At 41.8% G+C, this 27,672-nt stretch overlaps 1 protein-coding gene and 1 pseudogene across 2 annotated transcripts in view; one reads left to right on the top strand and one right to left on the bottom strand.

The window, feature by feature from the left end:
• The window catches only part of PIGU (phosphatidylinositol glycan anchor biosynthesis class U), a 90,926-nt gene that overhangs the window by 35,773 nt on the left and 27,481 nt on the right, over positions 1-27,672 (bottom strand). For both annotated transcript variants that reach the window (XM_059133465.1, XM_059133466.1), the window contains 3 exons: positions 21,968-22,077; positions 19,681-19,781; positions 3,658-3,755 (listed from right to left, as the gene is read on the bottom strand). In XM_059133465.1, the coding sequence (XP_058989448.1) occupies positions 3,658-3,755; positions 19,681-19,781; positions 21,968-22,077 (309 nt within the window). The remainder of the gene's footprint in view (positions 1-3,657; positions 3,756-19,680; positions 19,782-21,967; positions 22,078-27,672) is intronic.
• LOC131807813 (nucleosome assembly protein 1-like 1) lies at positions 15,603-16,981 on the top strand (annotated as a pseudogene).

The raw sequence follows: 27,672 nt of genomic DNA, 5'->3' as shown, positions 1-27,672 counted from the left end.
AAAGAAAAGAAGACCTGGTTGGGTCTGGCTCCTTTGGTGCAAGTTAATATCATGTGACCTGCTGCTCCAGGCTCCAGAAAGTATAGAAATCACAGGACTTCTGACACAGTTCAGACAAAAGAAGGTCAGATTGGGTTAAAGCACAAACCATAAGAACACTCATAAGCTATTTCCTCCTGGTTTCTATTACTTTCTTTCAAACAAACTAAGAACCTCAAGTCATTGAAGGGGGGCCCAAGACTTAGGAATCCCAAGCAAAAGGAAGGAGGGAACAAGAAACTTCCCAATTTGCACCATCAGCCTCCCTCTGCCAGCCCCATAGCTTCAGCCTGGAGGTCCTATGCACTTGGCATATCCTTCACTGTAGCCTCTAGGTGCTGTGCCCTAAAGTGACTCTATTTTATTCTGAATGCTATCAAATCATAACAGTTTAGCTTCTCTCCAATTTGAAACCAGGCCATAAGCCAAGGTCAGAAATAAAGTTGTTGGGGACAGGAAGAGATGAGCGTAAGCTACCATTCTCATAAGTGACCCACCAGGGATCCGGATGCAGCATCCCCTGCCTTTGACCCTGAAGCCTTCCTGGGTCTCTTCCTGGGAAGAGAAAAACAACTTTGCCTCTGGCACTGATCAGACATTAGCTTGTCTGCAACCTGCCTTCGGTACCCTCTAGAGATTTCCACCAGAAGAATGGAGGTAGGTTTATAGTATCAAAGGAAGAAGTACAAACTAGTTTTTATAGTTTCTTTGACTCTAGAAAATGAATTATTTTCTTTCCCTCTCTTATCACCCCACATACCCTCAGACTGATGACCATGTCCTTTCCATGAACTCTTATACTCTGTTTTACTACTTGATGTGTTAACCCTCTGCAGTAACTAGTATTATATTATCCCCATTCTGAGGCACAGAGAAGAGACTGAATAAGGTGACTGACTCAATTCCATGACTCAGCTGTACTGACTATTGATGTCAGGAGGAAATATGAGTTTTAAACAAAAATGATTTTACAAAAGGCAATATTTAGAAATTGGCTTAACAAACCATTTTAAGGGGCACCTGGGTGGCTCAGTCGTTAAGTGTCTGCCTTCGGCTCAGGTCATGATCCCAGGGTCCTGGGATCGAGCGCTGCATCGGGCTCCCTGCTTGTCAGGAAGCCTGCTTCTCCCTCTCCTACTCCCCCTGCTTGTGTTCCCTCTTTCGCTGTCTGTGTGTGTGTGTGTCAAATAAATAAACAAAATCTTAAAAAAAATTTTTTTTAATTTTTAGTCAGTTCATGCATACAAATAAATATATTTTTAATAGTATTTATTTGATAACTAGTGGCACAAAAATTCTGGTTATATGCATTCCTCTAAGGGCTCGGACTTTGTAAAGAATGAACTGTAAATATGAATAAAGGAAATGCAAACAGCATATTGTTATGTGGAAAAATTCTTGGATTCAACAGAATCAAGAACGAGAACAAAGCAAAACTTCACAGTGCAATGATACATCTAGTAGACTAGCAATCATAAGTCAAATTTGAAGAGCCAGTGCTGGCAACCTGAGAGGAAATGGTTCACTGAATTTCATTTCATTTTTTTTTAAGATTTTATTTTTAAGTAATATCTACACCCAACATGGGGCTTTAACTTACAACCCAGAGATCAAGAGTCACGCCCTACCGACTACCAGCCAGGCGCCCCTGATTCAAAGCACTCTAGACGCTGATGGTGGCACTACGGATTGGCTCAGGCTTTCTGGTGAACACTCCAATCTTATGTAATAAGGACTATGAAACTTCTCACACTTTTGGGTCCAGTGAGTCAGCTGGAGGATACACCTTAAGGAAATAACTTAAAGAAAACCAAATTACTCTACTATTTATACCAGTGACAACCAGGGCACATCTCGAATTCCCCAAACAGGACAGAGAACAAGCTAATCATGTATCACTGTGTACATCAACACAAAAACATATTATAAGTCACTTAAAATGACAAGTAGATAGCCTATTTCAATAAATGAAGGTATATACCCAGTTTTAGCAACAGTGTTTATAATTAAGAACAAAGGCTCGGGACGCCTGGGTGGCTCAGTTGGTTAAGCAGCTGCCTTCGGCTCAGGTCATGATCCCAGCGTCCTGGGATCGAGTCCCACATCGGGCTCCTTGCTCAGCAGGGAGTCTGCTTCTCCCTCTGCCTCTGCCTGCCATTCTGTCTGCCTGTGCTCGCTCTCTCCCCCCACCCTCTGATAAATAAATAAAATCTTAAAAAAAAAAATGTTTAAAAAAAGAACAAAGGCTCTGCCCTCCTCTCTCTCTGCCTGCTTCTCTGCCTACTTGTGATCTCTGTCTCTGTCAAATAAATAAATAAAATCTTTAGGAAAAAAAAAAGGGGGGCACCTGGGTGGCTTGGTGGGTTAAAGCCTCTGACTTTGGCTCAGGTCATCATCATCCCAGGGTCCTGGGGTCGAGCTCCGCATCGGACTCTCTGCTCAGCAGGGAGCCTGCTTTCTCCTCTCTCTCTGCCTGCCTCTCTGCCTACTTGTGATCTCTGACTCTGTCAAATAAATAATAAAATCTTAAAAAAAAAAAAAAGAACAAAGGCTCTGAAATCAGACATTTCTTGGTTTGAATCACGGCACTGTCCCCTGTATACTTTCACAAAATGTTTCTCTTTTAAGAGTGAACTTGGACCACGCAAGACCTGCAAGTGGTCACTTGCTCTTGAGGAGACGCGTGTGTTCTCAGTGACGTGGAAAAGAGAGACCGATGGCAGGCTCTTGCATCGGGCTGTCCGAGTTCATATCTCAGCACTGTCACTTGCCAGCCATGTCACCTTAGGCAAGTGACTACATTGCCCAACACTTCAGTTGCCATTCATGTGTCTAATATGGCTAATATTAGATGAACGCATGCCTAATAATATGACCTGCCCCATAAAGTTCTTATGAGGCTGAGATGAAATGATGCCTGCAGAGTGCTCAGTAGAGTACCAGACACAGTGGGTTCTCAGTAAACACCAGCAACCTGTATTCTTCAATTACTAGGTACTGATCACCTACCATGGTCTTATTAGCACTGCATGAGGGACACCCACTACATTTAATCCCTAGAAAAACCTTACAAGGTGAGTATCCTTATACAGAAGTTTAAAAAAAACAAACAAACAAACAAAAGGAGTTCATGAGTGTTGCTGGGGGGTTGGGGGGTGAGGGATGGAGTGGCTGAGTGATGGACATTGGGGAGGGCATGGGCTACGGTGAGCACCGTGAATTGTGTAAGACTGATGATTCACGGACCTGTCCCCCTGGGGCAAATAATACATTTTATGTTAATTTTTAAAAAATGAGCTCAGAGAGGGATCTATGAATATTAGAGGAGAGAAGGAGAATGCAAGATGGTTGGTAGATCCCAACTACAAACATGTAAAATGAAATACGCTCAGACCTTGGCAATGATACGCATAATTGGAACTTAATGGTCACAAGGCCTGTTTTGTTTCAAGTTAGTCAAGTATCTTTGTTCATGCTTTCAAGTAGAAGCAAGTAAATGTGAGATAGGGACCCAGTCCCACTGCTTTAACTGAGCCATGCCCTTCCTTCCCGCAGGCAGTGACCAGGGGAGGTATTAAATGTCACTTGAGTGCTGGCTTCCGACCAGCAAGTGCTTACCTGGAGGAGATAGAGGAGTCCTGGAACGAACAAGGTGAGTGGGTATAGAGACTGGTATGTTGCTAAGGCAAGAAAAATAGCACTGAGGAAGGCACTACCTGTAAAAAGAAATAAACATAGGCAATAATTCAGCCTCAGCAATCAAGATTAGACTTGGCAAGTCCCCCAAACGAGAAACTTTTCGTAACTGGTCAAATAAGTTCTTGTCATGTGTCTCCCTGTGTACAAGACACTATGCAAACTCACACATTGAGAGCTTCTCTGTTTGATTTCCCATGAAAGGAATCTGAGTAAGTCCAAACTATTTACCTTTAGCAACCTAAGACACCTCAATTATGTTTCCTTTACATTTTCAGACCAAGAAAGATTTCACAAAACTTTGGCCTAGGAGCACCTGGGTGGCTCAATGGGTTAAAGCCTCTGCCTTCGGCTCAGGTCATGATCCCAGAGCATGACTTTCTGCAGAGACTGGGATGGGGAGAGAAGAGGCCCTTTGGTGGAGGAGGGAGGCTAACGGTCCAACTCCATCCATTCTTACAAATGTATGGAAAACAAACACGTGACTTTCACCCCTCTCTCTCCCGGGAGACGCCAGGGAGCCAAAAAAAACACAGCCCCCTTAATTGCCGCAGATCAGTAATTACTGTCTGGAGCAGCTGACTATCTATAAGGCCCAAGAGAGAAGAAACGGCTCATAGCATCATCGAATGGACTTGTGAGTTTCAGAACACCTCCTCCCAAGGTCGGGAAGAAGCAGTCTTCCTTCTTTAGATGAAATCATTTGGAATGAAAAACCTGTTCCTTCTGCCATTCTCTACCGTAAGTGGCATCAACATTGCCCTGGCCCCCACACTCCCTCCAGCAGTCATCACAGCCTGCGGATGGACGTCTGGAACACCCACCGAGGCAGTCCCTGCTCTCATCACCTGTTGCTTCTTTCCTCAGTGCTCTCCGCGCCTCCTCCCATCTAGTTCTCCAGAGAAGTACCAGAAGGACCCTTCTAAAACACAGATTACATTGTGACAAACCCCTCTTTCAATGCTTCTGATGCTTCCATTTCATCTAGTGGATTAAGTCCAAACTCTAGCTGCAAACAAGGCTTCGCTCTCTGGGTGTTAATTCTCCAGCTTCGCCTCTCACTGCTCTCCTACACTCACCCCATCCTCCAGCTACTCTGGCCCTTTCCCTAGTTTCTGAAAACACCATGACCTTTCATTCCTGTGTCTGTTTCATTCTTTTCTCAGCCTATTCCTTCTGCCCAAGTTGTCCTTCCTTGCCCCTCTGATGGAGACGCAACCTCCAGTGGCCAATTGAAATGTTACTTCCACTATGAAGCCTAAGCAGAGAGGATAACAATGGTGATTATAGCTAATGGTGGTCACTTATAGGATAGGCCAGGTGCCTACCCTCTACATCCAGAACAATGCTGGACTTAAAAAAAAAAAAAAAAAGCCCTTAGTAAATGTCACAAGTACCTTGTGAAAGCGCTATTTTTCTACCCGTTTTTATTCCACCCATTTTACAGGTAAAGAAACCAAGGTACAGAAACAGAAGTTTAAATAATGTATCGTCTTAAGTAATGGAATCACTCATGATTCCAGTGCCCACTCTCTTACTTTATTCAATACCCTCATTCAATGCTGAGATTGTCTCATAATAATTTGCTAATGGTGCTCTCTCTCCCCATCTGTTTGTAACTTTCTCCAGGGCAATAATCTCTCTTCACTCTAAACCTCCAGCACCTAGCACAGTGCCTGGCAAACCTGATGAATGAATGAGTATCATTCACTGATACATACGAATAAATCCCTTTGAAAAATCCTGGCACATTAAAGAAAACCAGTGTTTCTTTTTTACTGAGATATAACTGACATATAATATCGTATCAGTTTCAGGTGCACAGCACAATGATTTGATACTTGTGTATATTGCTAAATGAGCATCACCATCAGTCTAGCTGAAACCAAATTCTTGAGGAAGGAAAACTCAGCAAGTGTTAAAACACAGGTAATGGGGGCGCCTGGGTGGCTCAGTGGGTTAAAGCCTCTGCCTTTGGCTCAGGTCATGATCCCAGGGTCCTGGGATCGAGCCCTGCATCAGGCTTTCTGCTCAGCAGAGAGCCTGCTTCCTCCCCTCTCTCTCTGCCTGCCTGTCTGCCTACTTGTGATCTTCTCTGTCAAATAAATAAGTAAAATCTTAACCCCCCCCCCAAACACAGGTAATGAAACATGGGCAAAGCACAAAAGAAATATGACTCTTGAACACAGCTGAGCCTGCTGATGAGAAGTTGAGGACTTGTGGCAGGGCGCTGGGACCAGAGAAGGCTCAGTTTGGAATAACCTACTGGAGGGCAGAGGCCTGTGGTCTGGCAGCAGAAACGCGGTTCTCCGACAGGCAGGAGCCTGGTTGTGAGATGCCGGGCCCAGTGTGGATGGTGTGTGTGCACAAAGTGAGGGGGAGTATGGAGACCCACAAGAGACTCAGGGCTGTACTGTTTTGAAAAAAGCTAGAAGGGGCAGGATGAATGGATTAGGAAGGCAAAGGGATGATGATATGTGCTTAAAGCAAGGTCAAGAAAGACAGAGAAAAGTAAAAGGCAGGGCACCTGCCTGGCTCAGTTGGTAGAGCAAGCAACCCTTAATCTCAGGGTCGCAAGTTCAAGCCCCATGCGGCGTGGAGCCTACTTAAAGAAAAAAAAAATAAAAGAGGGAGAAAAATGAAAGGTGACTTCAAATATTTTAGATAAACTGTGCAATGTGCAAACCTGCTCTATGCCAAGCCTGTGCTGGGTGCCAGGAAGACTGGTAACTGAGATAGCTTCAGCCTTAGGGAGCACCCAGTAATCAAGGGCAAAATACGGAGGGAGGTAAGGACGAAGCTAGCCCATCCGGGGAAGCTGACACCTAAGTTTTGAACAATGATAGGCGAGGCCCAGCAGTCCTAGGGAACAGTGAGTGCATAGGCAGGAGGGCGATGGACAGCAGGGAGGAGGGGGGCTATAATTAGCTCGATGGGCAAAAACAGGGCTAGAGTAGGGAGGAATGACTGGGAAAGGGCACAAAAGAGACTCTTGTGGATGTTGGTAACATTCTGTTCCTTAATCTGAATGCTGATTACTCATCGTTTTGTGAAAATTCATGGAACTGTACACTAGCAATTTGTGTACTTTCTGTATATATCTTATATACACTTCAAATGAAAAGCTGTAATCTACGATGTCTTAGCATGCAGGCAGGTAGGGGTCAGGCGGGAGATTGCACAATTATCCCAAAGCATTGACCCACAGGGCCTAGAATGACGGGTCAAATAATGCCTAAAACTGCAGCCTCATCTTGACCAGAGCTAGGGGACCCCACTCATCTAACCGGGAGGAGCTACGCCAAAAGGACAGTGAGTTTTACCAAAACAAGATAACCTACTATTTATCTGCTAGGATGACCCAGATACTGGGATACTAGGTTTTCTGGCCAAGCCCTAGTCTTCGGCCTTATCATGGGACTATTAAAGGAAATCAGTCACACATGTATGTGCCCTGGCTATACTAAGAATTTCATTATCTACTCATCTAGCTTTGAGTATGTTTTCCAACCCTCTATTTGTATCAGGGTGGGGGCCAAAACAAGCCGTGGCAAGACCTGGAGTAACAATGCCTCCAGGGACTCCACCTTGAAGCCATATGGGCCCAGGGAGGTGGTGGAGCTACAGGACAGAGGAGGAATGCAGCCGAGGTGGGGCTCTGGAGGCTCGTTGAAGATCAGGTCTACAAGTGGAATAAGCAGAGAGGGGTCACAGATAGTGACCTGTACTAGGACAGGCAGTGGGACAGACTGGAACGTGATGGGAAGGGCTGAGATCCCACAGGATACTCAGAAGAGGAAGTTGCACTAGAACCTGGGCAACAAGCAAGATCCCTGGGAAAGAGGAACTGATGCTGGGGGCGGGCCCATGGACTACGTTCCTTGCCAAGTGCTCTGTTAACAGGGCAGGCGCTCTGGGAGTAAGTCCTTCCCTATCAGTGATGATGATCATTTATTGAGCACATACTCTGTTCTGACATAGCTGTAAGCACTTTACATGTACTAAGTCCTTCCAATAACTCCATCAAGTGGGTACTATTACTCCTCCCATTTTACAGAAAAGAAAACTGAAGGACAGAAAGGTTGGTTTGCCCAGGGTCACAAAACTCATGAATCCTAATAATAGGATTTGAATCCAGACAGTCTCGATTCTAAACCCCACACTCTTTAACTACATCACTATGCTACCTTCTTGATCTCTATCCATAAAAATGACGATATGCAGAGCAACTGTTTCTTGAATGGATTCTGCTAAGGAAGCATGCTAAGCAGTTTATATTTCTTGTTTATTCTTTCACTAAATCTATGAGGCAGACATTATCTCATACAGAAGTTCCAGAGGCCTTGTGATTTGCCCAGGGCTACAGAGCTGATAACTAGCAACTAGCAGGTTTTGGAGCTGGGGTAATCTGACCAAACCTCAGGCTGCTTTGTCATAGGGTCCTCTGTGACTTTCCACATGGGTGGGGCTTTAAAAGTCCCATATGGAAGTGGTGGGCTCAGGCCAAAGGATGGTTGTTCTGCCATTGCTCTGCCAGGGCTGAGCTCCAGAAAAAGACCCTCTCATTTTGATCTCCAAGTCCTCCCCAAAAGGCTCAGGGAGCCCCTATCAATCCTAGGGGATCTTTTAAAAAAGAGCACATTATTAAGAGTAATAACCAGCATCACTATTCACTGAGCTCTTAGTACCTCCCCCACACTATGCTGTGTTTTACACGCACCATCTCATTGTTCATCATCTTTGTTCTGCACAATAGGGACCTTTCAATCCCCATGCTATACCTAAGGAAACTGAGGACCAGAACAATTAAGTGACTTGGTCAAGGGGATATAACCCGGAAATGGAGGAGCTGGGATTAGCTACCAGATCTGTGCCACATCATAGTGGCCTGAGCTCTTAATCTTTGAAAAGCAAGTCCTGTCACACACACACACACACACACACCCTCTTGGTGGAACAAGGAGAGTTGGAAGGGTCCTTAGGTGGCAAACCTCAAGAATTCCTAGTTTGGGACATCTCATTATTGACAAACACCAACAGTGAACAAGCAAGACTAACCATTAACATCTGTTTGTTTTCTTTTTTAAAGCCTAATGAAGATTATTTCACAGGGACGGAATATTTTAATTAGCCACTGAAAGGCAGACTACCCCTTGACCGAAAGCCCCAACCTTTGAAGTGAAACCCAAACTGCTCCACTAAAATAACATCAACCCTGACCTTAGACCTGTTGGCTGGCCAACTCCACAAAAAGGACATCACGATACAATGGCCTTGGCCTTGTCCTGGCCTGTAGCTCTTGATGTGTCCCAGGCAACCCTGGACTGCCACAAAGGAGGCCATGGGAGGGGACAGAGCCAATGAAGACACTCTGTTCTGTCGGACACTAGCTCCATGGAAATCTGGGGAGACAGTTGCCAAGTTTACTTCCACTATCCCTAACTTCTTATCAATCAAGTAAATTTGTTTTTAATTATGTGCTCATTGAACCAATTTTGGGCAAAAAGATATGAAAAGGAAACAGAAACATGAGCTTACTCTACAGAAACAAGTGTTATGCTTTAGGAATCTATTTTCTATCTATTTTTGTTGTTTTAACATAGTTAGGATTATATTTTATTTAAATATACAATCTTATATTCTGCCTTAAAAAATAAGTATCCTCACATAGTTTGCAATTAGTTTTTTTAAAGATTTATTTATTTGAAAGAGAGTATGAGCAGGGGAGGGGCACAGGGAGAAGGAGAGAGAGAATTCTCAAGCAGATTCCCTGCTGAGGACGGAGCCTGACCCAGGGCTCAATCCCAGGACCCTGAGATTGTGACCTGAGTCCAAATCAAGAGCCAGTTGCTTAACCAATTGAGCCACGCGGGCACCCCTACAATTATTTTTAATCATACGGGCAAACCGTGCTTTATGTAGCCATTCTTCTATTTTGAGATTTGTTTTTTTCAGGGAGAGAGAGAGAGAGTAAGAGAGAGAGTACTCTCACTCACATGCAGGCCTATGCAAGTGGGGGGCAGGGGCAGAGGGGCCTCTCTCTGTTTTGAAGTATTTTCCATTTTTTTCTAGTCATAAATAATCCTGCAGTTAATGGCTTTGTATCATAAAGCTTTGTCTATATTTCTGCACTGCTTTTGGATAAGTTCTCAAAAGTAGAATCAATAAATCAAAAGTACAAACATCTTAAGACTACTGCCAAACTGTTTCCCAAGAGGCCTGTACTAATTTCTAAGTCAACTCCCCATGTAGGAGAATGCCTATTTGACAGCACCTTTGTCAGCACTGAGCAATTATCTTCTAAAATCTTTGCCAAATTGAAGGGGGAAAAAATAAGATAAGCCACTCCTGTGTTATTCCAATTTGCTTTTATTGATTATCTATGGAGATGAATATGTTCCCATATTTTTTAGTCATTTATATCCCTTCTGTGGGAATTCTCCCAACTGTTTCTTTTTAAAAAATGTTTTAAAGGGGCGCCTGGGTGGCTCAGTGGGTTAAAGCCTCTGCCTTCAGCTCAGGTCATGATCCCAGGGTCCTGGGATAGAGCCCTGCATCAAGCCCTGCATGTGTGGGGGGGGTGTAAGGGGATGGGGGTGTGTGTCTGCTCAGCAGGGAACCTGCTTCTTCCTCTCTCTCTGCCTGCTTCTCTGTCTACTTTTGATCTCTGTCTGTCAAACAAATAAATAAAATCTTTAAAAAAATTTTTTTAAAGATTTTATTAAAAAAAAATTTTTTTTTAAGATTTTATTTATTTGAGAAAGAGAGAGACAGAGTAGGGTGGGGGTGGTGGGGAGAGAGAGAAGCAGATTCCCACTGAGCAGGGAGCCTGATGCAGGGCTGGATCCCAGGACCCTGAGATCATGACCTGAGCTGAGGACAGATGCTTAACTGATTGAGCCACCCAGGGGTCCCCTAACTGATTTTTTTCTTTTTTTAAGATTTTATTTATTTATTTGACAGACAGAGATCACAAGTAGGCAGAGAGGCAGGCAGAGAGAGAGGTAGAAGCAGGCTCCCTGCTGAGCAGAGAGCCTGATGCAAGGCTCAATCCCAGGACCCTGGGATCATGACATGAGCCGAAGGCAGAGGTTTGAACCCATTGAGCCACCCAAGCACACCCCAACTGTTTTTCTTCCTTAAATAAAGAGTGAATTATTCCTTTATAAATGTTATTAAAATTTAATTATGTGGTACAAATATTAGATGTAGAAAAATGACTTGCAGATTTAAGTGAACCAACTTTATTGTATATTCTGTTGGTAGAGATTATTAATACACTCAAAGAGAGTGGTTCAGAGAACCAACTAAAATAGAATTCTTCAAATATTTAGACATATTTTAACAGATTATTACTTGTGATGGTCTCTGTTTATAGCTGCCAACAATGGAAAATAACTTAAATGTCTAAAAAAAGGGAAAGTCTGGGACCCCACAACAAATATACCAAGGAATGGAAGTGGAGCTGGGGCTGGGTGATAAAAGACTTTTACTTCTCATTTTACACGTTTGAATTTCTTTTATTCTACCAAGTACTTCAACTACTTATATGAACTACTCCTAAAAGTTTAAAAAAAAAACCAAAAAACCTAAATTTAGATTTAAAGAAACTGACATGTGACCAATGTCACACAATTCACATGAAGTAAGTGATAAAAGTAAAACAAAATGGGAGTGCCTGGGTGGCTCAGTTGGTTAAGCATCTGCCTTCAGATCGGGTTATGATCCTAGCTAGGGTCTTGGGATTGAGCCCCACATTGGGCTCCCTGCTCAGGGCTCAATCCCAGAGCTTTGGGATCATGACCTGAGCCAAAGGCAGATGCTTAACCGACTAAGCCACCCAAGTGCCCTTAAATATTCTTGTAGAAAAGTAAAATAAAATTGTGTGTATAACATTATAAAAATGTCTATGCATTCATCTAACAGAGATCTGGATCAATATAACAAAAAGGTTTTGTTCTGTGGAACCAAAAACAATGTGGCCACAAAAGGGATACGCAGTTGTTTTTTTTTTTCATGTTTCCCCCCAAAACAAAACCTTTCCATTGACCTAAAGAAACATAAAAAAGACATTTTTACAGGCACCTGGGTGGCTCAGTGGGTTAAGCCGCTGCCTTTGGCTCAGGTCATGATCTCAGGGTCCTGGGATCGAGTCTCGAATCAGGCACTCTGCTCAGCAGGGAGCCTGCTTCCTCCTCTCTCTCTGCCTGCCTCTCTGCCTACTTGTGATCTCTCTCTGTCAAATAAATAAATAAAATCTTTAAAAAAAAAAAAAAAGACATTTTTGTAAATGGAAATTTCACATTCTTGTGTGAGACTTTTATTGCGTGCACCTTCAGAGCCCATGTCTTCTGTCTTTGCACTTGGCTTATTTATTTATAAAGTTTATTTATTTAAAACATTTATTTATTTATTTATTTAAGAAATCTCTACACCCGACATGAGGCTCAAACGTGACCCAGAGATTAAGAATTGCATGTTCCAGGCTTCCTTGCACTTGGGCCTTTTTTTTTCCTTTTTGAAGATTTATTTATTTATTTATTTATTTGAGAGAGCATGTACATACCTATGCACGCATGTGTGCATGTGGGGGGATGGACAGAGGGAAAGAATCTTCAAGCTCACTCCCTGCTCAGCATGGAGCCCAACATGGGGCTCGATCCCAGGACCTAAATACCAGGACCTGAGCCGAAGTCAAATGCTGGACTCTTAACCGACTGAGACACCCACGTGCCCCTGCCCTTGGCTATTTTCAAAGTGGCATTTCCAAAGGCTGGTGCTCAATCCCTTCTGCCAGGCTGCAGCATAGAGTCCTTATTTTAATGAAGGCCAGGCACCTTGATGAATGGGTCTACCAGAGCCTGGCATTCTGGAAACAGGGACCGAGAGAGGGAGTATTCACAGACAGCAAAGAGTCCTCATTATCTTGAAGTTGTTTCTAACAAAATGATCACAATTTCCAGAACAAGAAAATTCAGGTTATGCAGTATCTAGTCACGAATAATAAGTTAAATTAAACAGCCTACAGAAAGACCACCCATGACCACTGCAAGAGAAACAATGTGTTAGGAAGACCTTGTTGGGAATGAAGTCATTCCCATGCCACCTTAGAAAGGAAAATGTAAAATGTAAAAAATGTAAACTCTAAGTAAAAGGTTCTATGTGTAACTTTTGATTTTCTATTTCCTGAGTGTGCAAACTATTCAGCAACAAGGTAGCAAAATAAAGACTCTCATACACTTGTTATGGGAGCATAAGTTAGTAAAAGTCTTAAGCCAATTTAGCAACAAATTTCAGAAATCCTGAAGAAGGTACATACCCAGTGATATAATAATTCTATTGCCAGGACTTCACTGTAAGAAAATAACTGTATTTCTGTAAGAAATAATCTGTATTTCTGTAAGAAAATAATTTCCACATGGGTGTGGAAATTACTATACAGCAGAAAATTGTATTATTTAAATAGCTGAAAACTGAAAAACTAGCTAAGTATTTAACAGTAGAATTTGGTTAAAGAATTTCTAAACATTTCATCCATATAATGGAATAGTATGCAGCCATTAAACATGGCTGATCTATGTGTAGATTATATTATTGACCCCAATTCTCCACCCTCCCGGCTCTTTGTCACATAGCTTTGCATTTCCTATTGTGGACAGGATGGAAGTCTCCACCACAAGCTCTGCCATGTGTTGTTTTTATTCATGGGACGTTAGCATGTGTGATGCAACCAGAAACTTAAAAAGTGCATGCCTGGTAAGGCTTGTTCATCGTTGTGCCTCAGTTATCACTATGAGAAGACCATGCCTAGTTTAATCCCCTGGTCCAGGAGGATGACACACATGTGGAAAGAGCCCAGCCTAGATGAGCCAACTATAGCGAGCCACTGATGGATGAATGAGCTCCAGTGAAACCAACAAACTGCCTAGACGAGTCTAACCTAGATCAGCTGATGCCTAGCGGACTTAAAGATATATGAATCAAGTAAAGACTTATTATTGTTTTAAGCCACTGCATCTTGGAGTAGTTTGTTAAATAACAGTCTTGTGGCAACAGCTGATTGATAACAGTATTTAAAAGTCTGAAAGAGGAGCACCTGGGTGGCTCAGTGAGTTAAGCCGCTGCCTTCGGCTCAGGTCATGGTCTCAGAGTCCTGGGATTGAGCCCCACATCGGGCTCTCTGCTCAGCAGGGAGCCTGCTTCCCCCTCTCTCTCTGCCTGCTTCTCTGCCTATTTGTGATCTCTGTCAAATAAATAAAATCTTAAAAAAAAAAAAAAGAGAGAGAGAAAACCCTCCCATGTGAAAGACAGACCCCAAATCAAACAGTAAACAAAAAAGGTGGTGGTGGGGGGACAAGGAAGACAAAGGGACTATTTGTAGATTTGTAGAAATGATGGAAACTAAAAACAACAAAAACAAAAACTCAGATAAAAGAGGATATTGTAGGGGCACCTGGGTGGCTCAGTGGGCTAAAACCTCTGCCTTCAGCTCAGGTCATGATCCCAGGGTCCTGGGATAGAGCCCCACATCGGACTCTCTGCTCAGCGGGAAGCCTGCTTCCCCCTCTCTCTCTGCCTGCCTCTCTGCCTACGTGTGATCTCTGTCTGTCAAATAGATAAATAAAATCTTTAAAAAAAAAAAAAAAGGATATTGTGGTGATAAGATAATAATAGGATGCTTCAAAGAAACAACTGGAGATGAACAAAGAACTTCAAAATATAATTAAAAAATCAAGGGTGCGGGGCTGGCTCAGTCCGTAGCGCATGCAACTCTTGATTGTGGGGTCATGAGTTCGAGCTCCACACTGGATGTAGAATTTACTTAAAAAATAAATGTAAAAATATAAAAACAGATTAAAATATATATACATATAAAATTTTAAAATTTTTAAAATTCAGTAGAAGAGTTGGAAGATGAAAACATAGTAGTGTCCCACCAAAAGGAAGAGGAAGTCAGCAAAAGATAAAGTCCACTGAAAATAAAATATGCAAATTAGGTCAGTCAAGAAAGGCCAATATCCAACAGAGGTCCCAAACATGAGGACAGAGAAAACAGAGAGGACAGAATTGAAAAATAGTAAAACAATACCTTCCAGAACTAAAGGACACTGGTGTCTAAACTGAAAGGGCCTATCAGGGGCCCAGCATAATAAATGGAAAAAGACCCATGTCAAGACATGGCATCATAAAATTTCAAAACACTGAGGATAAAAAGAAGATTCTAAATCTTTCAGGAAACATTAGATTACACATAATGGCATCAAACTGCTTAAATAGCAACCAGGATACTAGAAGACAGTGAAATGAAGCCTTCAAAATTCTGAAGGAAAAGTTTTCCGGTCTAGAATTCTAGCCCTTGCCCCAACTATTAATTTGGTGCTAAACTAGAATAAAGACATTTTTCAGACAGAGAATAACTGAAAATAGGACCATCTGGCTCCCTGTGCTAGCCACCGATATTTGGAGTTCTTAACAACGTGGCAGACATTGACAACAAAGAACAGTCTGAACCTGATCAAGATTTGGATGATGTTGAAGAAGTAGAAGAAACTGGTGAAGAAACAAAAATCAAAGCGTGTCACCTGACTGTTTAGATGATGCAAAATCCTCAGATTCTTGCAGCCCTTCAAGAAAGACTTGATGGGGGGGGGGGGGGTGCCTGAGTGGCTCAGTGGGTTAAAGCCCCTGCCTTCGGCTCAGGTCATGATCCCAGGGTCCTGGGATCAAACCCTGCATCGGGCTCTCTGCTAAGCAGGGAGCCTGCTTCCCTTCTCTCTCTGCCTGCCTGTCTGCCTACTTGTGATCTCTGTCTGTCAAATAGATAAATAAAATCTTAAAAAAAAAAAAAAAAAAAAGAAAGAAAGAAAGACTTGATGGTCTGGTAGAAACACCAACAGGATACATTGGAAGTTTGCCTAGGGTATCTAAAAGACGAGTGAAAGCTCTAAAAAATCTTCAAATTAAATGTGCACAGGTAGAAGCCAAATTCTAAGAGGAAGTTCATGATCTTGAAAGAAAGTATGCTGTTCTCTCTCAGCCTCTATTTGATAAGTGATCTGAGATCATTAATGCAATTTTGGAACCTACAGAAGAAGAACGCAAATGGAAACCAGATGAGGAGGATGAAATTTCGGAGGAGCTGAAAGAAAAAGCCAAGATTGAAGATGAGAAAAAGGATGAAGAAAAAGAAGACCCCAAGGGAATTTCTGGATTCTGGTTAACTGTGTTTAAGAACATTGACTTGCTCAGTGATATGGTTCAGGAACATGATGGACCTATACTGAAGCAGTTGAAATATATTAAAGTGAAGTTCTCAGATGCTGGCCAGCCAATGAGTTTTGTTTTAGAATTTCACTTTGAACCTGGTGAATATTTCACAAATGAAGTGCTGACAACGACATAAAGGATGGGGTCAGAACCAGATGATTCTGATCCCTTTTCTTTTGGTGGACCAGAAATTAAGGGTTGTACAGGGTGTCAGAAAGATTGGAAAAAAGGAACGAATGTCACTGTGAAAACCATGAAGAAGAAGCAGAAACACGAGGGATTTGGGACAGTTCGTAGTGTATCCAAAACAGTTTCCAATGACTTTTTCTTTAATTTTCTTGCCCCTCTTGAAGTTCCTGAGCGTGGAGATCTGGATGATAATGCTGAAGCTATCTTTGCTGCAGACTTTGAAATTGGTCACTTTTTACGTGAGTGTATAATCCCAAGATTAGTGTTTTACTTTACTGGAGAAGCTCCTGAAGATGATGATTATGATGAAGAAGGTAAAGAAGCAGATGAGGAAGGGGAAGAAGATAAGGAAAACAATCCAGACTATGACTCAAAGAAGGATCAAAACCCAGCAGAGTGCAAGCAGCAGTGAAGCAGGATATATGTGGCCTTGAGGATAACCTGCACTGTAATAGTCTAAACACAACTATGATTTACTTACAGCCTTATGTTTTTGTATTTTCTTGGTAGACTCAGTAACTTTTTTTAAAGGAAAGGAACTGATAATTTTAAAGATCAATTTGTTCTACTTAGCATTTTAACTCTAGTTTTTCTTCCAGACCTGTTGATTTCACAAATTCTTTCATACATGTTCATTTATTACTAGGTGGTTTGGTTCTTCTGGAGTAATTTTTATCATGTAACGAACATTTTAGATTACAGCTATGAAAGTGAACAGAACTGTTAAAAGAAACTTTTTTTTTTTTTGGCTTTGCTAATTTTTTTCCTGAAGAACCAAAGTAAAAAAAAAACAGTTTTTTTTCAACTGGGTTTACACTTGCTTGCACTAGCCGTGCTTTTCATTACTTTGTTTTAGAAATGCAGTGACTAAGACAATTCCTCATTTAAAAAACAGAAACAAAACTTGTTGAGACAAATATATGGTTAAGAATTTCCAGTAAGGGCGCCTGGGTGGCTCAGGGGGTTAAAGCCTCTGCTTTCAGCTCAGGTCATAATCCCAGGATCCTGGGATTGAGCCCCGGATCGGGCTCTCTGCTTGGCAGGGAGCCTGCTTCCTCCTCTCTCTCTGCCTGCCTCTCTGCCTACTTGTGATCTCTGTCTGTCAAATAAATAAAAAAATCTTTAAAAAAACAAAAAGAATTTCCAGTAAGACCACAACTGATAACTGGGATTACTAATGGTTTTTTATTTTAGGTGACATAGTTAGAAACCTAGTAAGGAAACTGTAGTAAAGAAACCTAACTCATAGTGTGGTTTTTGATTACTGTAGGGAGGTGAATAAAACCTGTTTTCAGAAGAAAAAAAAAAAAAGAGTAACTCAAAATATGTGTCTCATACACCTCCCTCCCTTTTTAAAAAAGATTTTTATTTTTAAGTCATCTCTACACCCAACATGGGGGTCAAACCTACAACCCAGGATCAAGAGATGCACGATCTGCTGAGGGAGCCAGCCAGGCACCCCTCATACACCGTTTTATTGGAAACTACTAGAGGAAATACCTTAGCAAAACAAAAATCAAAGGAGAGAAGGAATCCAGGAAAGAAAGAAAATGACATAAAAGAATTATAAAGGGAAGTCCCAGTATGACAGCTTTGCACCAGGCCCAGAAAACACCAGGGTAGACTGGGGCATGATGGTGGATGTGTGAGAGAGGTCTTCAGAAAAATAATGGAACTGAAAGACTCTTTGATGTATTTAAACATTTTTTTTTGAACTGTTCGGCACTAGGGGCGATGGGGTGGCTCAGTGGGTTGGGCCTCTGCCTTCACCTCAGGCCATGATCCCAGGGTCCTCGGATCGAGCTCCAAGTTGGGCTCTCTGCTCAGCAGGGAGCCTGCTTCTCCCTCTCTCTCTGCCTGCCTCTCTGCCTGCTTGTGATCTCTCTCTCTCTCTGCCAAATAAATAAATTTTAAAAATATATTTAAAAAAAACAAAAAAACCTGTTCAGCACTTGATAGTCTACCAGAACAACTGGGGGGGAGGGGAAGGAATTGTTACAAAAAGACTAAGAAAAAACAAAACAAAACAAAAGCAAAAAAAAAAGATTAATTATTAACCCCAGGAAAAAGAAAAGGTTATACAAGAAAGAGAAAGTAATCATAGTTATTACTATAGTTATTACTTTGCCCAACAATGAACAATATATACAGTATCATAAACTATAGGTACTGACTACTGATTAATCAAAGCTGTGATATAACTACTCTAAGAAAATTAGGCAAAGGGGAAGTGATAATAAAAAGAGCTGAATCTTTATCTCCCATTAGAGGAGTGCAATAAATAATGTCTAATATTTATAATTCAGGAAATAGCAATATGAGCTCTTACTTAGAAATATCAAAGTACCTGTACCCCTGGGGCTAATAATACATTATATGTTAATAAAAAATTCAAAAATTATTTAAAAAAAAAGAAATAAAAGTAGGAGAGACTGGGTGGCTCAATTGGTTAAGTGTCTGCCTTTGGCGCAGGTCATGATCCCAGGGTCCTGGGATCAAGCCCCACATCAGACTCCCTGCTCAGTGGGAAGCCTGCTCCTCCCTCTCTTTCCCCCTCCCCTCTGCTTGTGCTTTCTCTCACTATCTCCCTCTCTCAAATAAATAAATAAAATCCTAAAAAAATATATACAGAAGTAGGGCGCTTGGGAGGCTCAGTGGGTTAAAGCCTCTGCCTTCAGCTCAGGTCATGATCCCACAGTCCTGGGATTGAAACCTGCATTGGGCTCTCTGCTCAGCAGGGAGCCTGCTTCCTCTTCTCTCTCTGCCTGCCTCTCTGCCTACTTGTGATCTCTGTCTGTCAAATAAATAAATAAAATCTTTTTAAAAAATGTGTATATATATATGTATATATACACATGTATATATGTACATGTATACATATGTATATGAGCTTATCTGAGCTTATCTAAATTTCCTATAACAATCTCGTATTACTTGTATAATTAAAAGAATATATGCACATACATATATACATATACATGTGTGCATATATATATATATACATATATATAGAAGTAAATACCAGCAAACACCAGAAAGTAGTTCTTTCGAAGTTGAACTAGGCATGGGAAGAGAGTCAGAGGGCTACTATTTTCATAACCCTTTTCCCAGATTTTCTGTTTGTTTTTTTAACTTTTATTTATTTATTTATTTTTAAAAAAATAATCTCTATACCAACTCAGGGCTTGAACTCCCAATCCCAAGATCAAGTGTCTCATGCTCTTCTGACTGCCCAGCAGGCATCCCATTGTTTATTTTTTCCATCTCTATTAACAATAACTCTCTGAGTAGTAGAATTTCAGCATCTTTTAATTAAGTTTTTTCTCTGAGCTTATCTAAATTTCCTGTAACAATCTCGTATTACTTGTATAATTAAAAAAATATATTCTTAAACATTTGGATGGTTTAAAAAAAAAATCCACAGCAGTAGTATTACAAAACCCTACACACACCAGGGACTGAGATTTGTGTTTTCCTTTGAAGCCTTACCTTTTATTGTGGTCAAAATGAAGAAAGCAATGAGGGTGTTGTTGATGGCACAGGTAGACTTGGCAACACAAGACAAGACCGTGTAGGGATTTAAGAGGTAGCTGTGGAAAAACATGCAATGTTGGCATTAGTAATCTCAGTCAGAGCACCAGGGAGTCCTGGCCACCACAGGCCACGATTCAAGAGATTTACTAAAATTGAACTCAAGGGAAGGCAACTTCTTAGAAATGAGTTAAGTAAAAGAGAACAAAATGGGCTTGGGACCAATGAGTATAAGATGTTGAACATCCACTGCCTATCCTGTGCTACACGGAAGATCATCATAGAGATCCAGTAAGCTAGCAACACCATTATTCCTCCAATGGAAAAACTGGGACTCAGTGGTTAAGAAACTTGCTCAAGGTTTTATAAGTTAATCAATACATTCAAAATTAGGACTTTCTGGCTCGAAAACTTATGTTCTTTTTATTACTTCAGATCTCATAAATGATAAAATTTTAGCAATTCCCACAGAGTCATATATTTTTAGGAATGGCTACAGTTGTCTTTGAAAACCAGGAAAGTAACTTTTCCTCAACCAGGCTCCTAAGCTCTGATGCAGGCTACCCCTCCCTCTTTCCTCCAAGAGGTCAAAGCAGCTTGGGGTTATCCCTCTTGATGGTCAAGCTGTATCCACCAGTCAGACTCCAAGGACGGGATATGTATCTGCTGAATTCAATAAGCTGGTTGCCACAAAACTTCAAGACAGGACACCTTGAACTTTCCCTGGGAAGGAATTAAGCTAGGAAAAACCTAGTCTCTGCTTGAGATGGAAAGGAATGGACTGAGAAATGAATTTAAAATGCTGATTAGGGAAATTTTATATCATCATAATGGATGATTATTTTATTTATTTCCATCCTGCTTCCACAAAAGATTTGAGGAAGCTCAAATGAGAACAGATAATAAAAACTAATAGCAAAATAAAAATAGAAATAAAAAAGCAAGGCCAGGAAAAATGTAGACAGAAAAAAAATAAGGGCCAAGGGGAAAAAAGACTAAATGGGTCTTCTACAGCACTGTGATAATCAGCTTCAAATCTGGCTCTGAGTTTCCTGGCAGACAGAGTGAAAAGGGAGACCAGTTACATAATTCTGATTGTTAGATAGTAAGAAACATACCAGCATCTCAGGGACAGATTATAATTATTATTCACCAATAAAGACCTTAAATTCAATACCTCCCAGGGCTGTAAGATTAGCAGCTCTAAAGCCAAAGGCCCAAAATTGTTGGTATTTTTTTCCAACAACCACAGATAGGCCTGTTACACAACCTTTAAAGAAATGGCTGCTGCTATTAAAAAAGAATCCCCAGGAGATATATGAGTCCATAAGGGATTCATAATGTTGCTACACCTCTGGTTCTATTAGGCAGTTCCTGCTAATATTTCTGAAATACATAGCTTCGAAAGTTGGTGGGAGAGGGGGAAAAAGCCATTTCCAAATAGCAGGTGGATGTTCGAGAAGCAGCTGCTTGGCCACCTATACGGAATACTGAACAGGAGATTCAACACAAAGCAGAGGGTTGAATAAAATGTCCTCACAAGGCCCCTTCTAATTCTGAAGTGCCAAGGTCAGGTTTTCCCATGCAGAAACCTGTCCGTCTTGTTTATGGTGTATCCCTCAAAGCTAGTATATTATTAATATTCAGTGACTATTAGTTTGACTGAATAATTATTCAGATTTGCCTATCTCCAGAATATAAACGGGAATAACCTGACAGAATTAAATTTACTGTCAGCCCAGAGCAAGTTCAGAGAAATCTCTTACAGAGCTTTGGTAAGTTCCACTCTCCCACACTGGTCTCCCAGCTGGGATGGGTCTATTTGGCTCTAGTTTTCTAAACTACAAATGCAAGACTTATGGGGTACATGAACTCCTCGAGCTGCTCAAAATAATGGCCACGTAAAGCTCAGAATTTTATTCAATCCAAATACACAATTAAAGAACTTTTTTTTTTTTTTGAAACACTGGTTACAAGTAGGCTGGAGCCCAGATCAGCATAGAGTGAAAAAGCGTTTGTGAAGGGTTGATTGTGCATGTCCCTGTGTGAGGCTTTGTCCCAACAGAAACAGAATGCCTCTGTCTCCTTTGCTGGCCAGGACCCCAGTTGTGCAACAGAACCACAGCAAGTACTTGATGACTAAGACTGCAAATCTCCAAAAATACAACAAACAACATGAGAAAGTCTCATCAGATTTTCCTTGCGTTCATTGGCACTGAGCCCTGTTTTGTCAAAGAATACTTACAACAGGGCCACTTTCAGAGGGATGTAACGCATTTCCATCGGGGTTCGGATGAGCTCGGCCACATCTGGGGCATACTGGTCTAGTTCAAGGAGGAGTTTCTGCTTTTTAAACTGGCAAAAAGAAATGACAAAACGTATTACTTCCCCTTGCTTTTAGAATGAAGACAGCAGTCCTTCTGTGGCCCACATGGCCCTACCTGTCCAGGCTTACCTCACACCCACCTCACTCCCTGGGTTCCAGCACCATGAACATGCCGTATCTGTTGTGAACAACCTCTTCTCTTTCCCTACTTAGCTCCACATCGCCTTTAAATCTGTTAAATCATTTCTTCCTCAGGAAGGCACACTCACCACCCCCTCCAGTGAAATCTCCCTGTAACACCTTCTTTCACAGCACTGTTCATGGTTACAACTTTCTTATCTATGTGACTAATATCTGTCTCCCTCACTAGACTATGAGTTCCATGAGGACAGGGACAATGTTTATTTGCCAGGACCTGGTACAGTGAGCAAACAGTAAACATCTATTGAATGGCTGAATGAATAGTGGCAAATCAATGTTCTTGGCCATTCTGAATGGTTATCACTGGGGAGCCTGGGTGTGTGAAGCATCTGCCTTGGGCTCAAGTCACTGGGATCAAGGCCTCCTGCTCAGCAGGGAGTCTCTTTTCCCTCTCCTTCTGCCCCTCCCCCTGCTTGTGTTCTCTCTGCCTCTCTCTCTCTAATAAAATCTTTAAAAAAAAAAAAAAAAAAGAGTTATCATGAGTGGCCAAAGGACTCCAAAATTCTATCAGCAAAGTGAAATACTTTCATACAAAATGAAATGATCCCCTGAATGTCACCGTATCCTGGGTTTTCTTCCAAGCTCTCCTGTTTCAAGTTTTTGCCTTCCACAGAGGAAGTGGGGAATGGCCAGGATGAAGAGAAGTAGGAGGGCTGGGTATGGCTGGGCAGCTATAGAGTCTAGAGGGAGTGAGATGGGGGTGGGAAGCTCTTGTCTTCTCCTGTTGTGTCCCAACAAATTCATGGGTGTGCTCCAGAATGAAAAAAAGTTAGGTAACCCTATAAGCAAACACGGGTCAGCCTATAGGCGGAAAAAGCCTCTGAACCCAAAATGGGTAGCTTTTATGGTAGATTTAATTTAATGGTCAGAGAATCTTATTTCAAGAGTATAAAACCAATGCTGCAACCAATTATAAAACAGTGTATTGCTGAGGAGCTAAATGAGCAAGGGCTTCACTCTCTGTGCAAGACAGAAGATTTAATAATGAAAAAGGCACATACAGAATACATATGGTATTGTGCCATTCATACAAAGTTCAAAGCATACAAAATAATACTACATGTTATTTAGGATCCATACAAACAGCAAAAGTTAAGGCCACGTGAGGTAACAATAAACACTAAATCCACAACAGTGGTAACTGGTGAGAGGAAGAATAAAGAGATGAAAATTGCAGAAGTGAGTACAAGCGTAATATTTAATTTATTTATTTATTTATTTATTTATTTATTCGCGACAGCGTGCAAGCATGAGTCGGGGAAGGGCAGAGGGAGAGGGAGAGAATCTCAAGCAGATTCCCCACTGAGCGCAGAGCCCTACACAGGGCCCCATCCCACAACCCCAAGATCATGACCTGAGCTGAAACCAAGAGTTGGACACTCAACCATATGAGCCACCCACGTGTTCCATGTAATGTTTTATTTTTGAACCTGAAATAAGTTCACAGTAGGTATTATTCTTTACATATTTCTGCATGTCTTAGGTATTTCAGAATTTTTTTTAATGGAAAAGTGTTTTAGAAATGTTAAAGATAGATCTTTCAGTTCAAAAGAAAATTGAGGAGTTATCACAGGAATACAGGTAAGTCCAGATTTCTTGCACAGATTTAGAAGCTTAATCAGAAAACATGAACCAACTTCAAAAACCTCCTTTGATCATCTCTGAGAGTTCAGGTTAGACAGCAGGGAATTATCATCTGTAAGAGTTAGGCTACCATTCACAGGTGGGGTTGTGTAATTAAAAAGACAATATATAAAGTAGGTGCTTTTATCAGAAGGGCTGGCTGGGCAGATAAAGCACTTACTGAGGTCAGCTGCAGCAGTGGTTGAAAAAGGAGTCCAGGCCCCGCTACCTAAGGGTCCTGGAGTTCCTGCAAAAAGGCGGCCACCTGTATGGGCCGAGACCCACAAAGAAGGCTACTGAGAGGAAACAGGGGTTGACCCAGGAGGAGCCAGAGGACAGGTGGAAAGACGGACCTATTCCGCAAGCTGGTCAGCAGGACTACAGAAGGAGAGGGGGGCAGCTCAACGGACACCTACGCAGAGGTGACACTGTGCCAACGACCAAAGAAAAGTACTTCCTTGTCACCCCACTCTTCCAAAATAATTTGAAACAGGGAGATTTTATAAAAGGAGAGTCTGCAGGTGAGGGCAGTCAGGTCAGCATTCCCCAGATTCTCTGCTACATCTCTTTTTGTCTCCCCCCAGTCTCTCCAGCAAAGCCCCCATTATGCCTGGCCTCACAGGCCCAATATTGACTCAGCTCCTTGAAGAATAACAAAAATTCCTTTAAAAAGCCCCCACTGGATCCAGTCAGAGACAAGCAAATGGCTAAAAGTCTAAGGAAAAGTGAACACACACACACACACACACACACCAAGAAAATATTAAAAGTATAACAATAAATGAGGTTAAGGAGTATAATTTAAAATCCAAAGATAAATATTTCTAGGTATATTCAGCAGCCTTGACAATGATGAGATTTAAAGCTACCATAGGAGAGGTTAAAAGTGGCCTAAAATTAAAGGTAATGACCTGGGGGCGCCTGGGTGGCTCAGTGGGTTAAGCCTCTGCCTTCAGCTCAGGTCATGATCTCAGGGTGCTGGTATCGAGCCCCGGATCAGGCTCCCTGCTCAGCGGGGAGCCTGCTTCCCTTCCTCTCTCTCTCTGCCTACTTGTGATCTCTGTCAAATAAATAAATAAAATCTTAAAAAAAAGGTAATTACCTGGCTGCACTGTCTCCATGATCATTAATCACCTTATACACAGATGCTTGTTATATTTCAATATGCATACATATGTTATATTTCAAGAGAAATTTTTGAATTAAAAAAAATTGGGGTGCCTGGGTGGCTCAGTGGGTTAGGCCTCTGCCTTTGGCTCAGGTCATGATCTCAGGGTCCCAGGATGGAGCCCCACATCAGGCTCTCTGCTCAGCAGGGAGCCTGCTTCCCACCCCCACCACTGCCTGCCTCTCTGCCTACTTATCTCTCTCTCTGTCAAATAAATAATAAAATCTTTAAAAAAAAAAAAAATCTTGGGGCACCTGGGTGGCTCAGTCGTTAAGTGTCTGCCTTGGGCTCAGGTCATGATCCCAGGGTCCTGGGATCGAGCCCTGAATCCGGCTCCCTGCTCAGTGGGAAGCCTGCTTCTCCCTCTCCCACCCCCCAACCCCCACGTGTGTTCCCTCTCTTGCTGTCTCTCTCTCTGTCAAATAAATAAAATCCTAAAAAAAAAAAAAAATTCAGGGTGGAGCTAATTTATCTCTGCATGCCTCAGCTTGTGAGGAGACCATGACCCAAGCGAAGGCAGACACTTAACTGACTTGAGCCACCCAGGCACCCCAAGACATACTCTTTTAGCAACTTTCAAGTATACAATAGTAACTATATTCACCATGCTGTACATTAGATATCTAGAACTTACTCATCTTACAACCGGAAGTTTGTACCCTTTGACCAACATCTTCCCATTTCCCCTACTCCCTAATGCACACCGTCCCCCCGCCGGCCTGGCAACAGCCAATGTACCACCAATGTACAGTGTCTGTTTCTGTGAGGTTGATTTATTTATTTATTTTAAAGTAAGCTTCCTGCCCAATGTGGGACTTGAACTCACTTCCCCAAGATCAAGAGTTGCATGCTCTACCAACCAAACCAATCGGGTTCCCTGGTGTGACTTTTTTTTTAAAGATTTATTTATTTATTTGAGAGAGAGAGAGAGAGAGAGCACACATGCATGTGAGTGTGGCAAGGGAGGGCATAGGAAGAGAGTCTTCAGCAGACTCCGGACTGAGCATGTGCTGACACAAAACTCAATCTCATGAGCCTGAGATTAGGACCTAAGCAGAAACTAGGAGCCAGACACTTAACCAACTGTGCCACCCAGGCACCCCCCAACAAGCTGACTTTTTAAGATTCCACATGTAAATAAGATCACACAGTATTTGTCTTGGTCTGACTTCAGTTAGCATAATGCTCTCAGGTTTATAAATGTAATCCCAAATGCTCTGCTGATTTAAGATGTACACTCCCTGGGTCTCAATGATAAATCTCTAAAATGCAGGGTTTTTGTTTTTTTTTTTTTTAAACTAATTTCAACACCCAATGTGGGGCTTGAACTCACAACCCTCAGATGAACAGTCACAAGCTCTGCCAACTAAGCCAGCCAAGTGCCCCAATTCAAGGGTTTTATAGGCCTATTAAGCCTATAAATGGACCCCAAGTTAAAAATTCCCAACCTAGATATCTTATAAATCTCTTTGAGGTCCGTAATTCTAGAATTCAACAGCTTTATTACTCATGACCAGTGCCATAGAAAGGCAAACTGCTCCTTCTGGTTCTATTACCGAGTAACAGAAGTGAAAATGAAGGATAAACAGACAACACAAAAAGGATGTGTCCTCCTCTCCCTTGAGTCTAAATCCTCTCAGTGGCTCCCAGCCAGTCACGGAGGACTGCAGCCAATTTTTAAAATAACTACATGGATAGTGCATATGGTTAATCTGTTAACTCTTTTAGAACCCAGGAAAATGGAAATGGTCACAATATACCTTTCCCCTTGGCTACTGCATAGGGATTAAGATTAAGTTTACATCAATACTTTCTACAGACATTTACTACATGCTAAATTTTCCAAATAACAGGGTGCTTGGGTGGCTCAGTGCGTTAAAGCTTCTGCCTTCGGCTCAGGTCATGATCTCAGGATCCTGGGATCAAGCCCCGAATCGGGCTCTCTGCTCAGCAGAGAGCCTATTTCTCCCTCCCTCTCTGCTTGCCTCTCTGCCTACTTGTGACCTCTGTCTGTCAAGTAAATAAATAAAGTCTTTAAAAAAATAAAAAAATAAAAAATAAGTTTTCCAAATAAGATTGCTCTCTGCAGGGAAACAGAATCTACGTTGGGAATCCAATTTTACCTCCAATAGGCATAACAGTTAAAATCTGTATTCATGAAAGGAAGATTTTTAAGGGTCCTCATTAATAATTGTAGTTTAGCTCTGGTCCAGAAAGTCTGAATTTTGGCTCAGTGGGTTAAAGCCTCTGCTTTTGGCTCAGGTCATGATCCCGGGGTCCTGGGATCAAGGCTCGCATCGGGTTCTCTGCTTGGCGGGAAGACTGCTTCCCTCTCTCTCTCTCTGCCTGCCTCTCTGCCTACTTGTGATCTCTGTCAAATAAATAAATAAAATCTTAAAAAAAAAAAAAAGTCTGAACTTGCACAGGTGGATATTAAGCTACACAGATTAAATTGATCCCTTTGTATCTATTAATAAAGCTGTCTTGTTGGTTCGGGTTTGACCATTGCAGGGCTGGCTTCACAGGCCAGAAGCTTCTCTCCCACTCCTTAGTATTTTTAAACAGTTGAATCCTTAAGTACATGACCTTTGATTCTTTGTAGCAACACAGACCAGAAGACTACCAAAAACAC

This window comes from Mustela lutreola, chromosome 9 (assembly GCF_030435805.1).
Source record: "Mustela lutreola isolate mMusLut2 chromosome 9, mMusLut2.pri, whole genome shotgun sequence".
Taxonomy (NCBI): Eukaryota; Metazoa; Chordata; class Mammalia; order Carnivora; family Mustelidae; genus Mustela; species Mustela lutreola.
The sequence above is the reverse complement of the archived record's forward strand: the minus strand, read 5'-3'. Positions and strand labels throughout refer to the sequence as shown.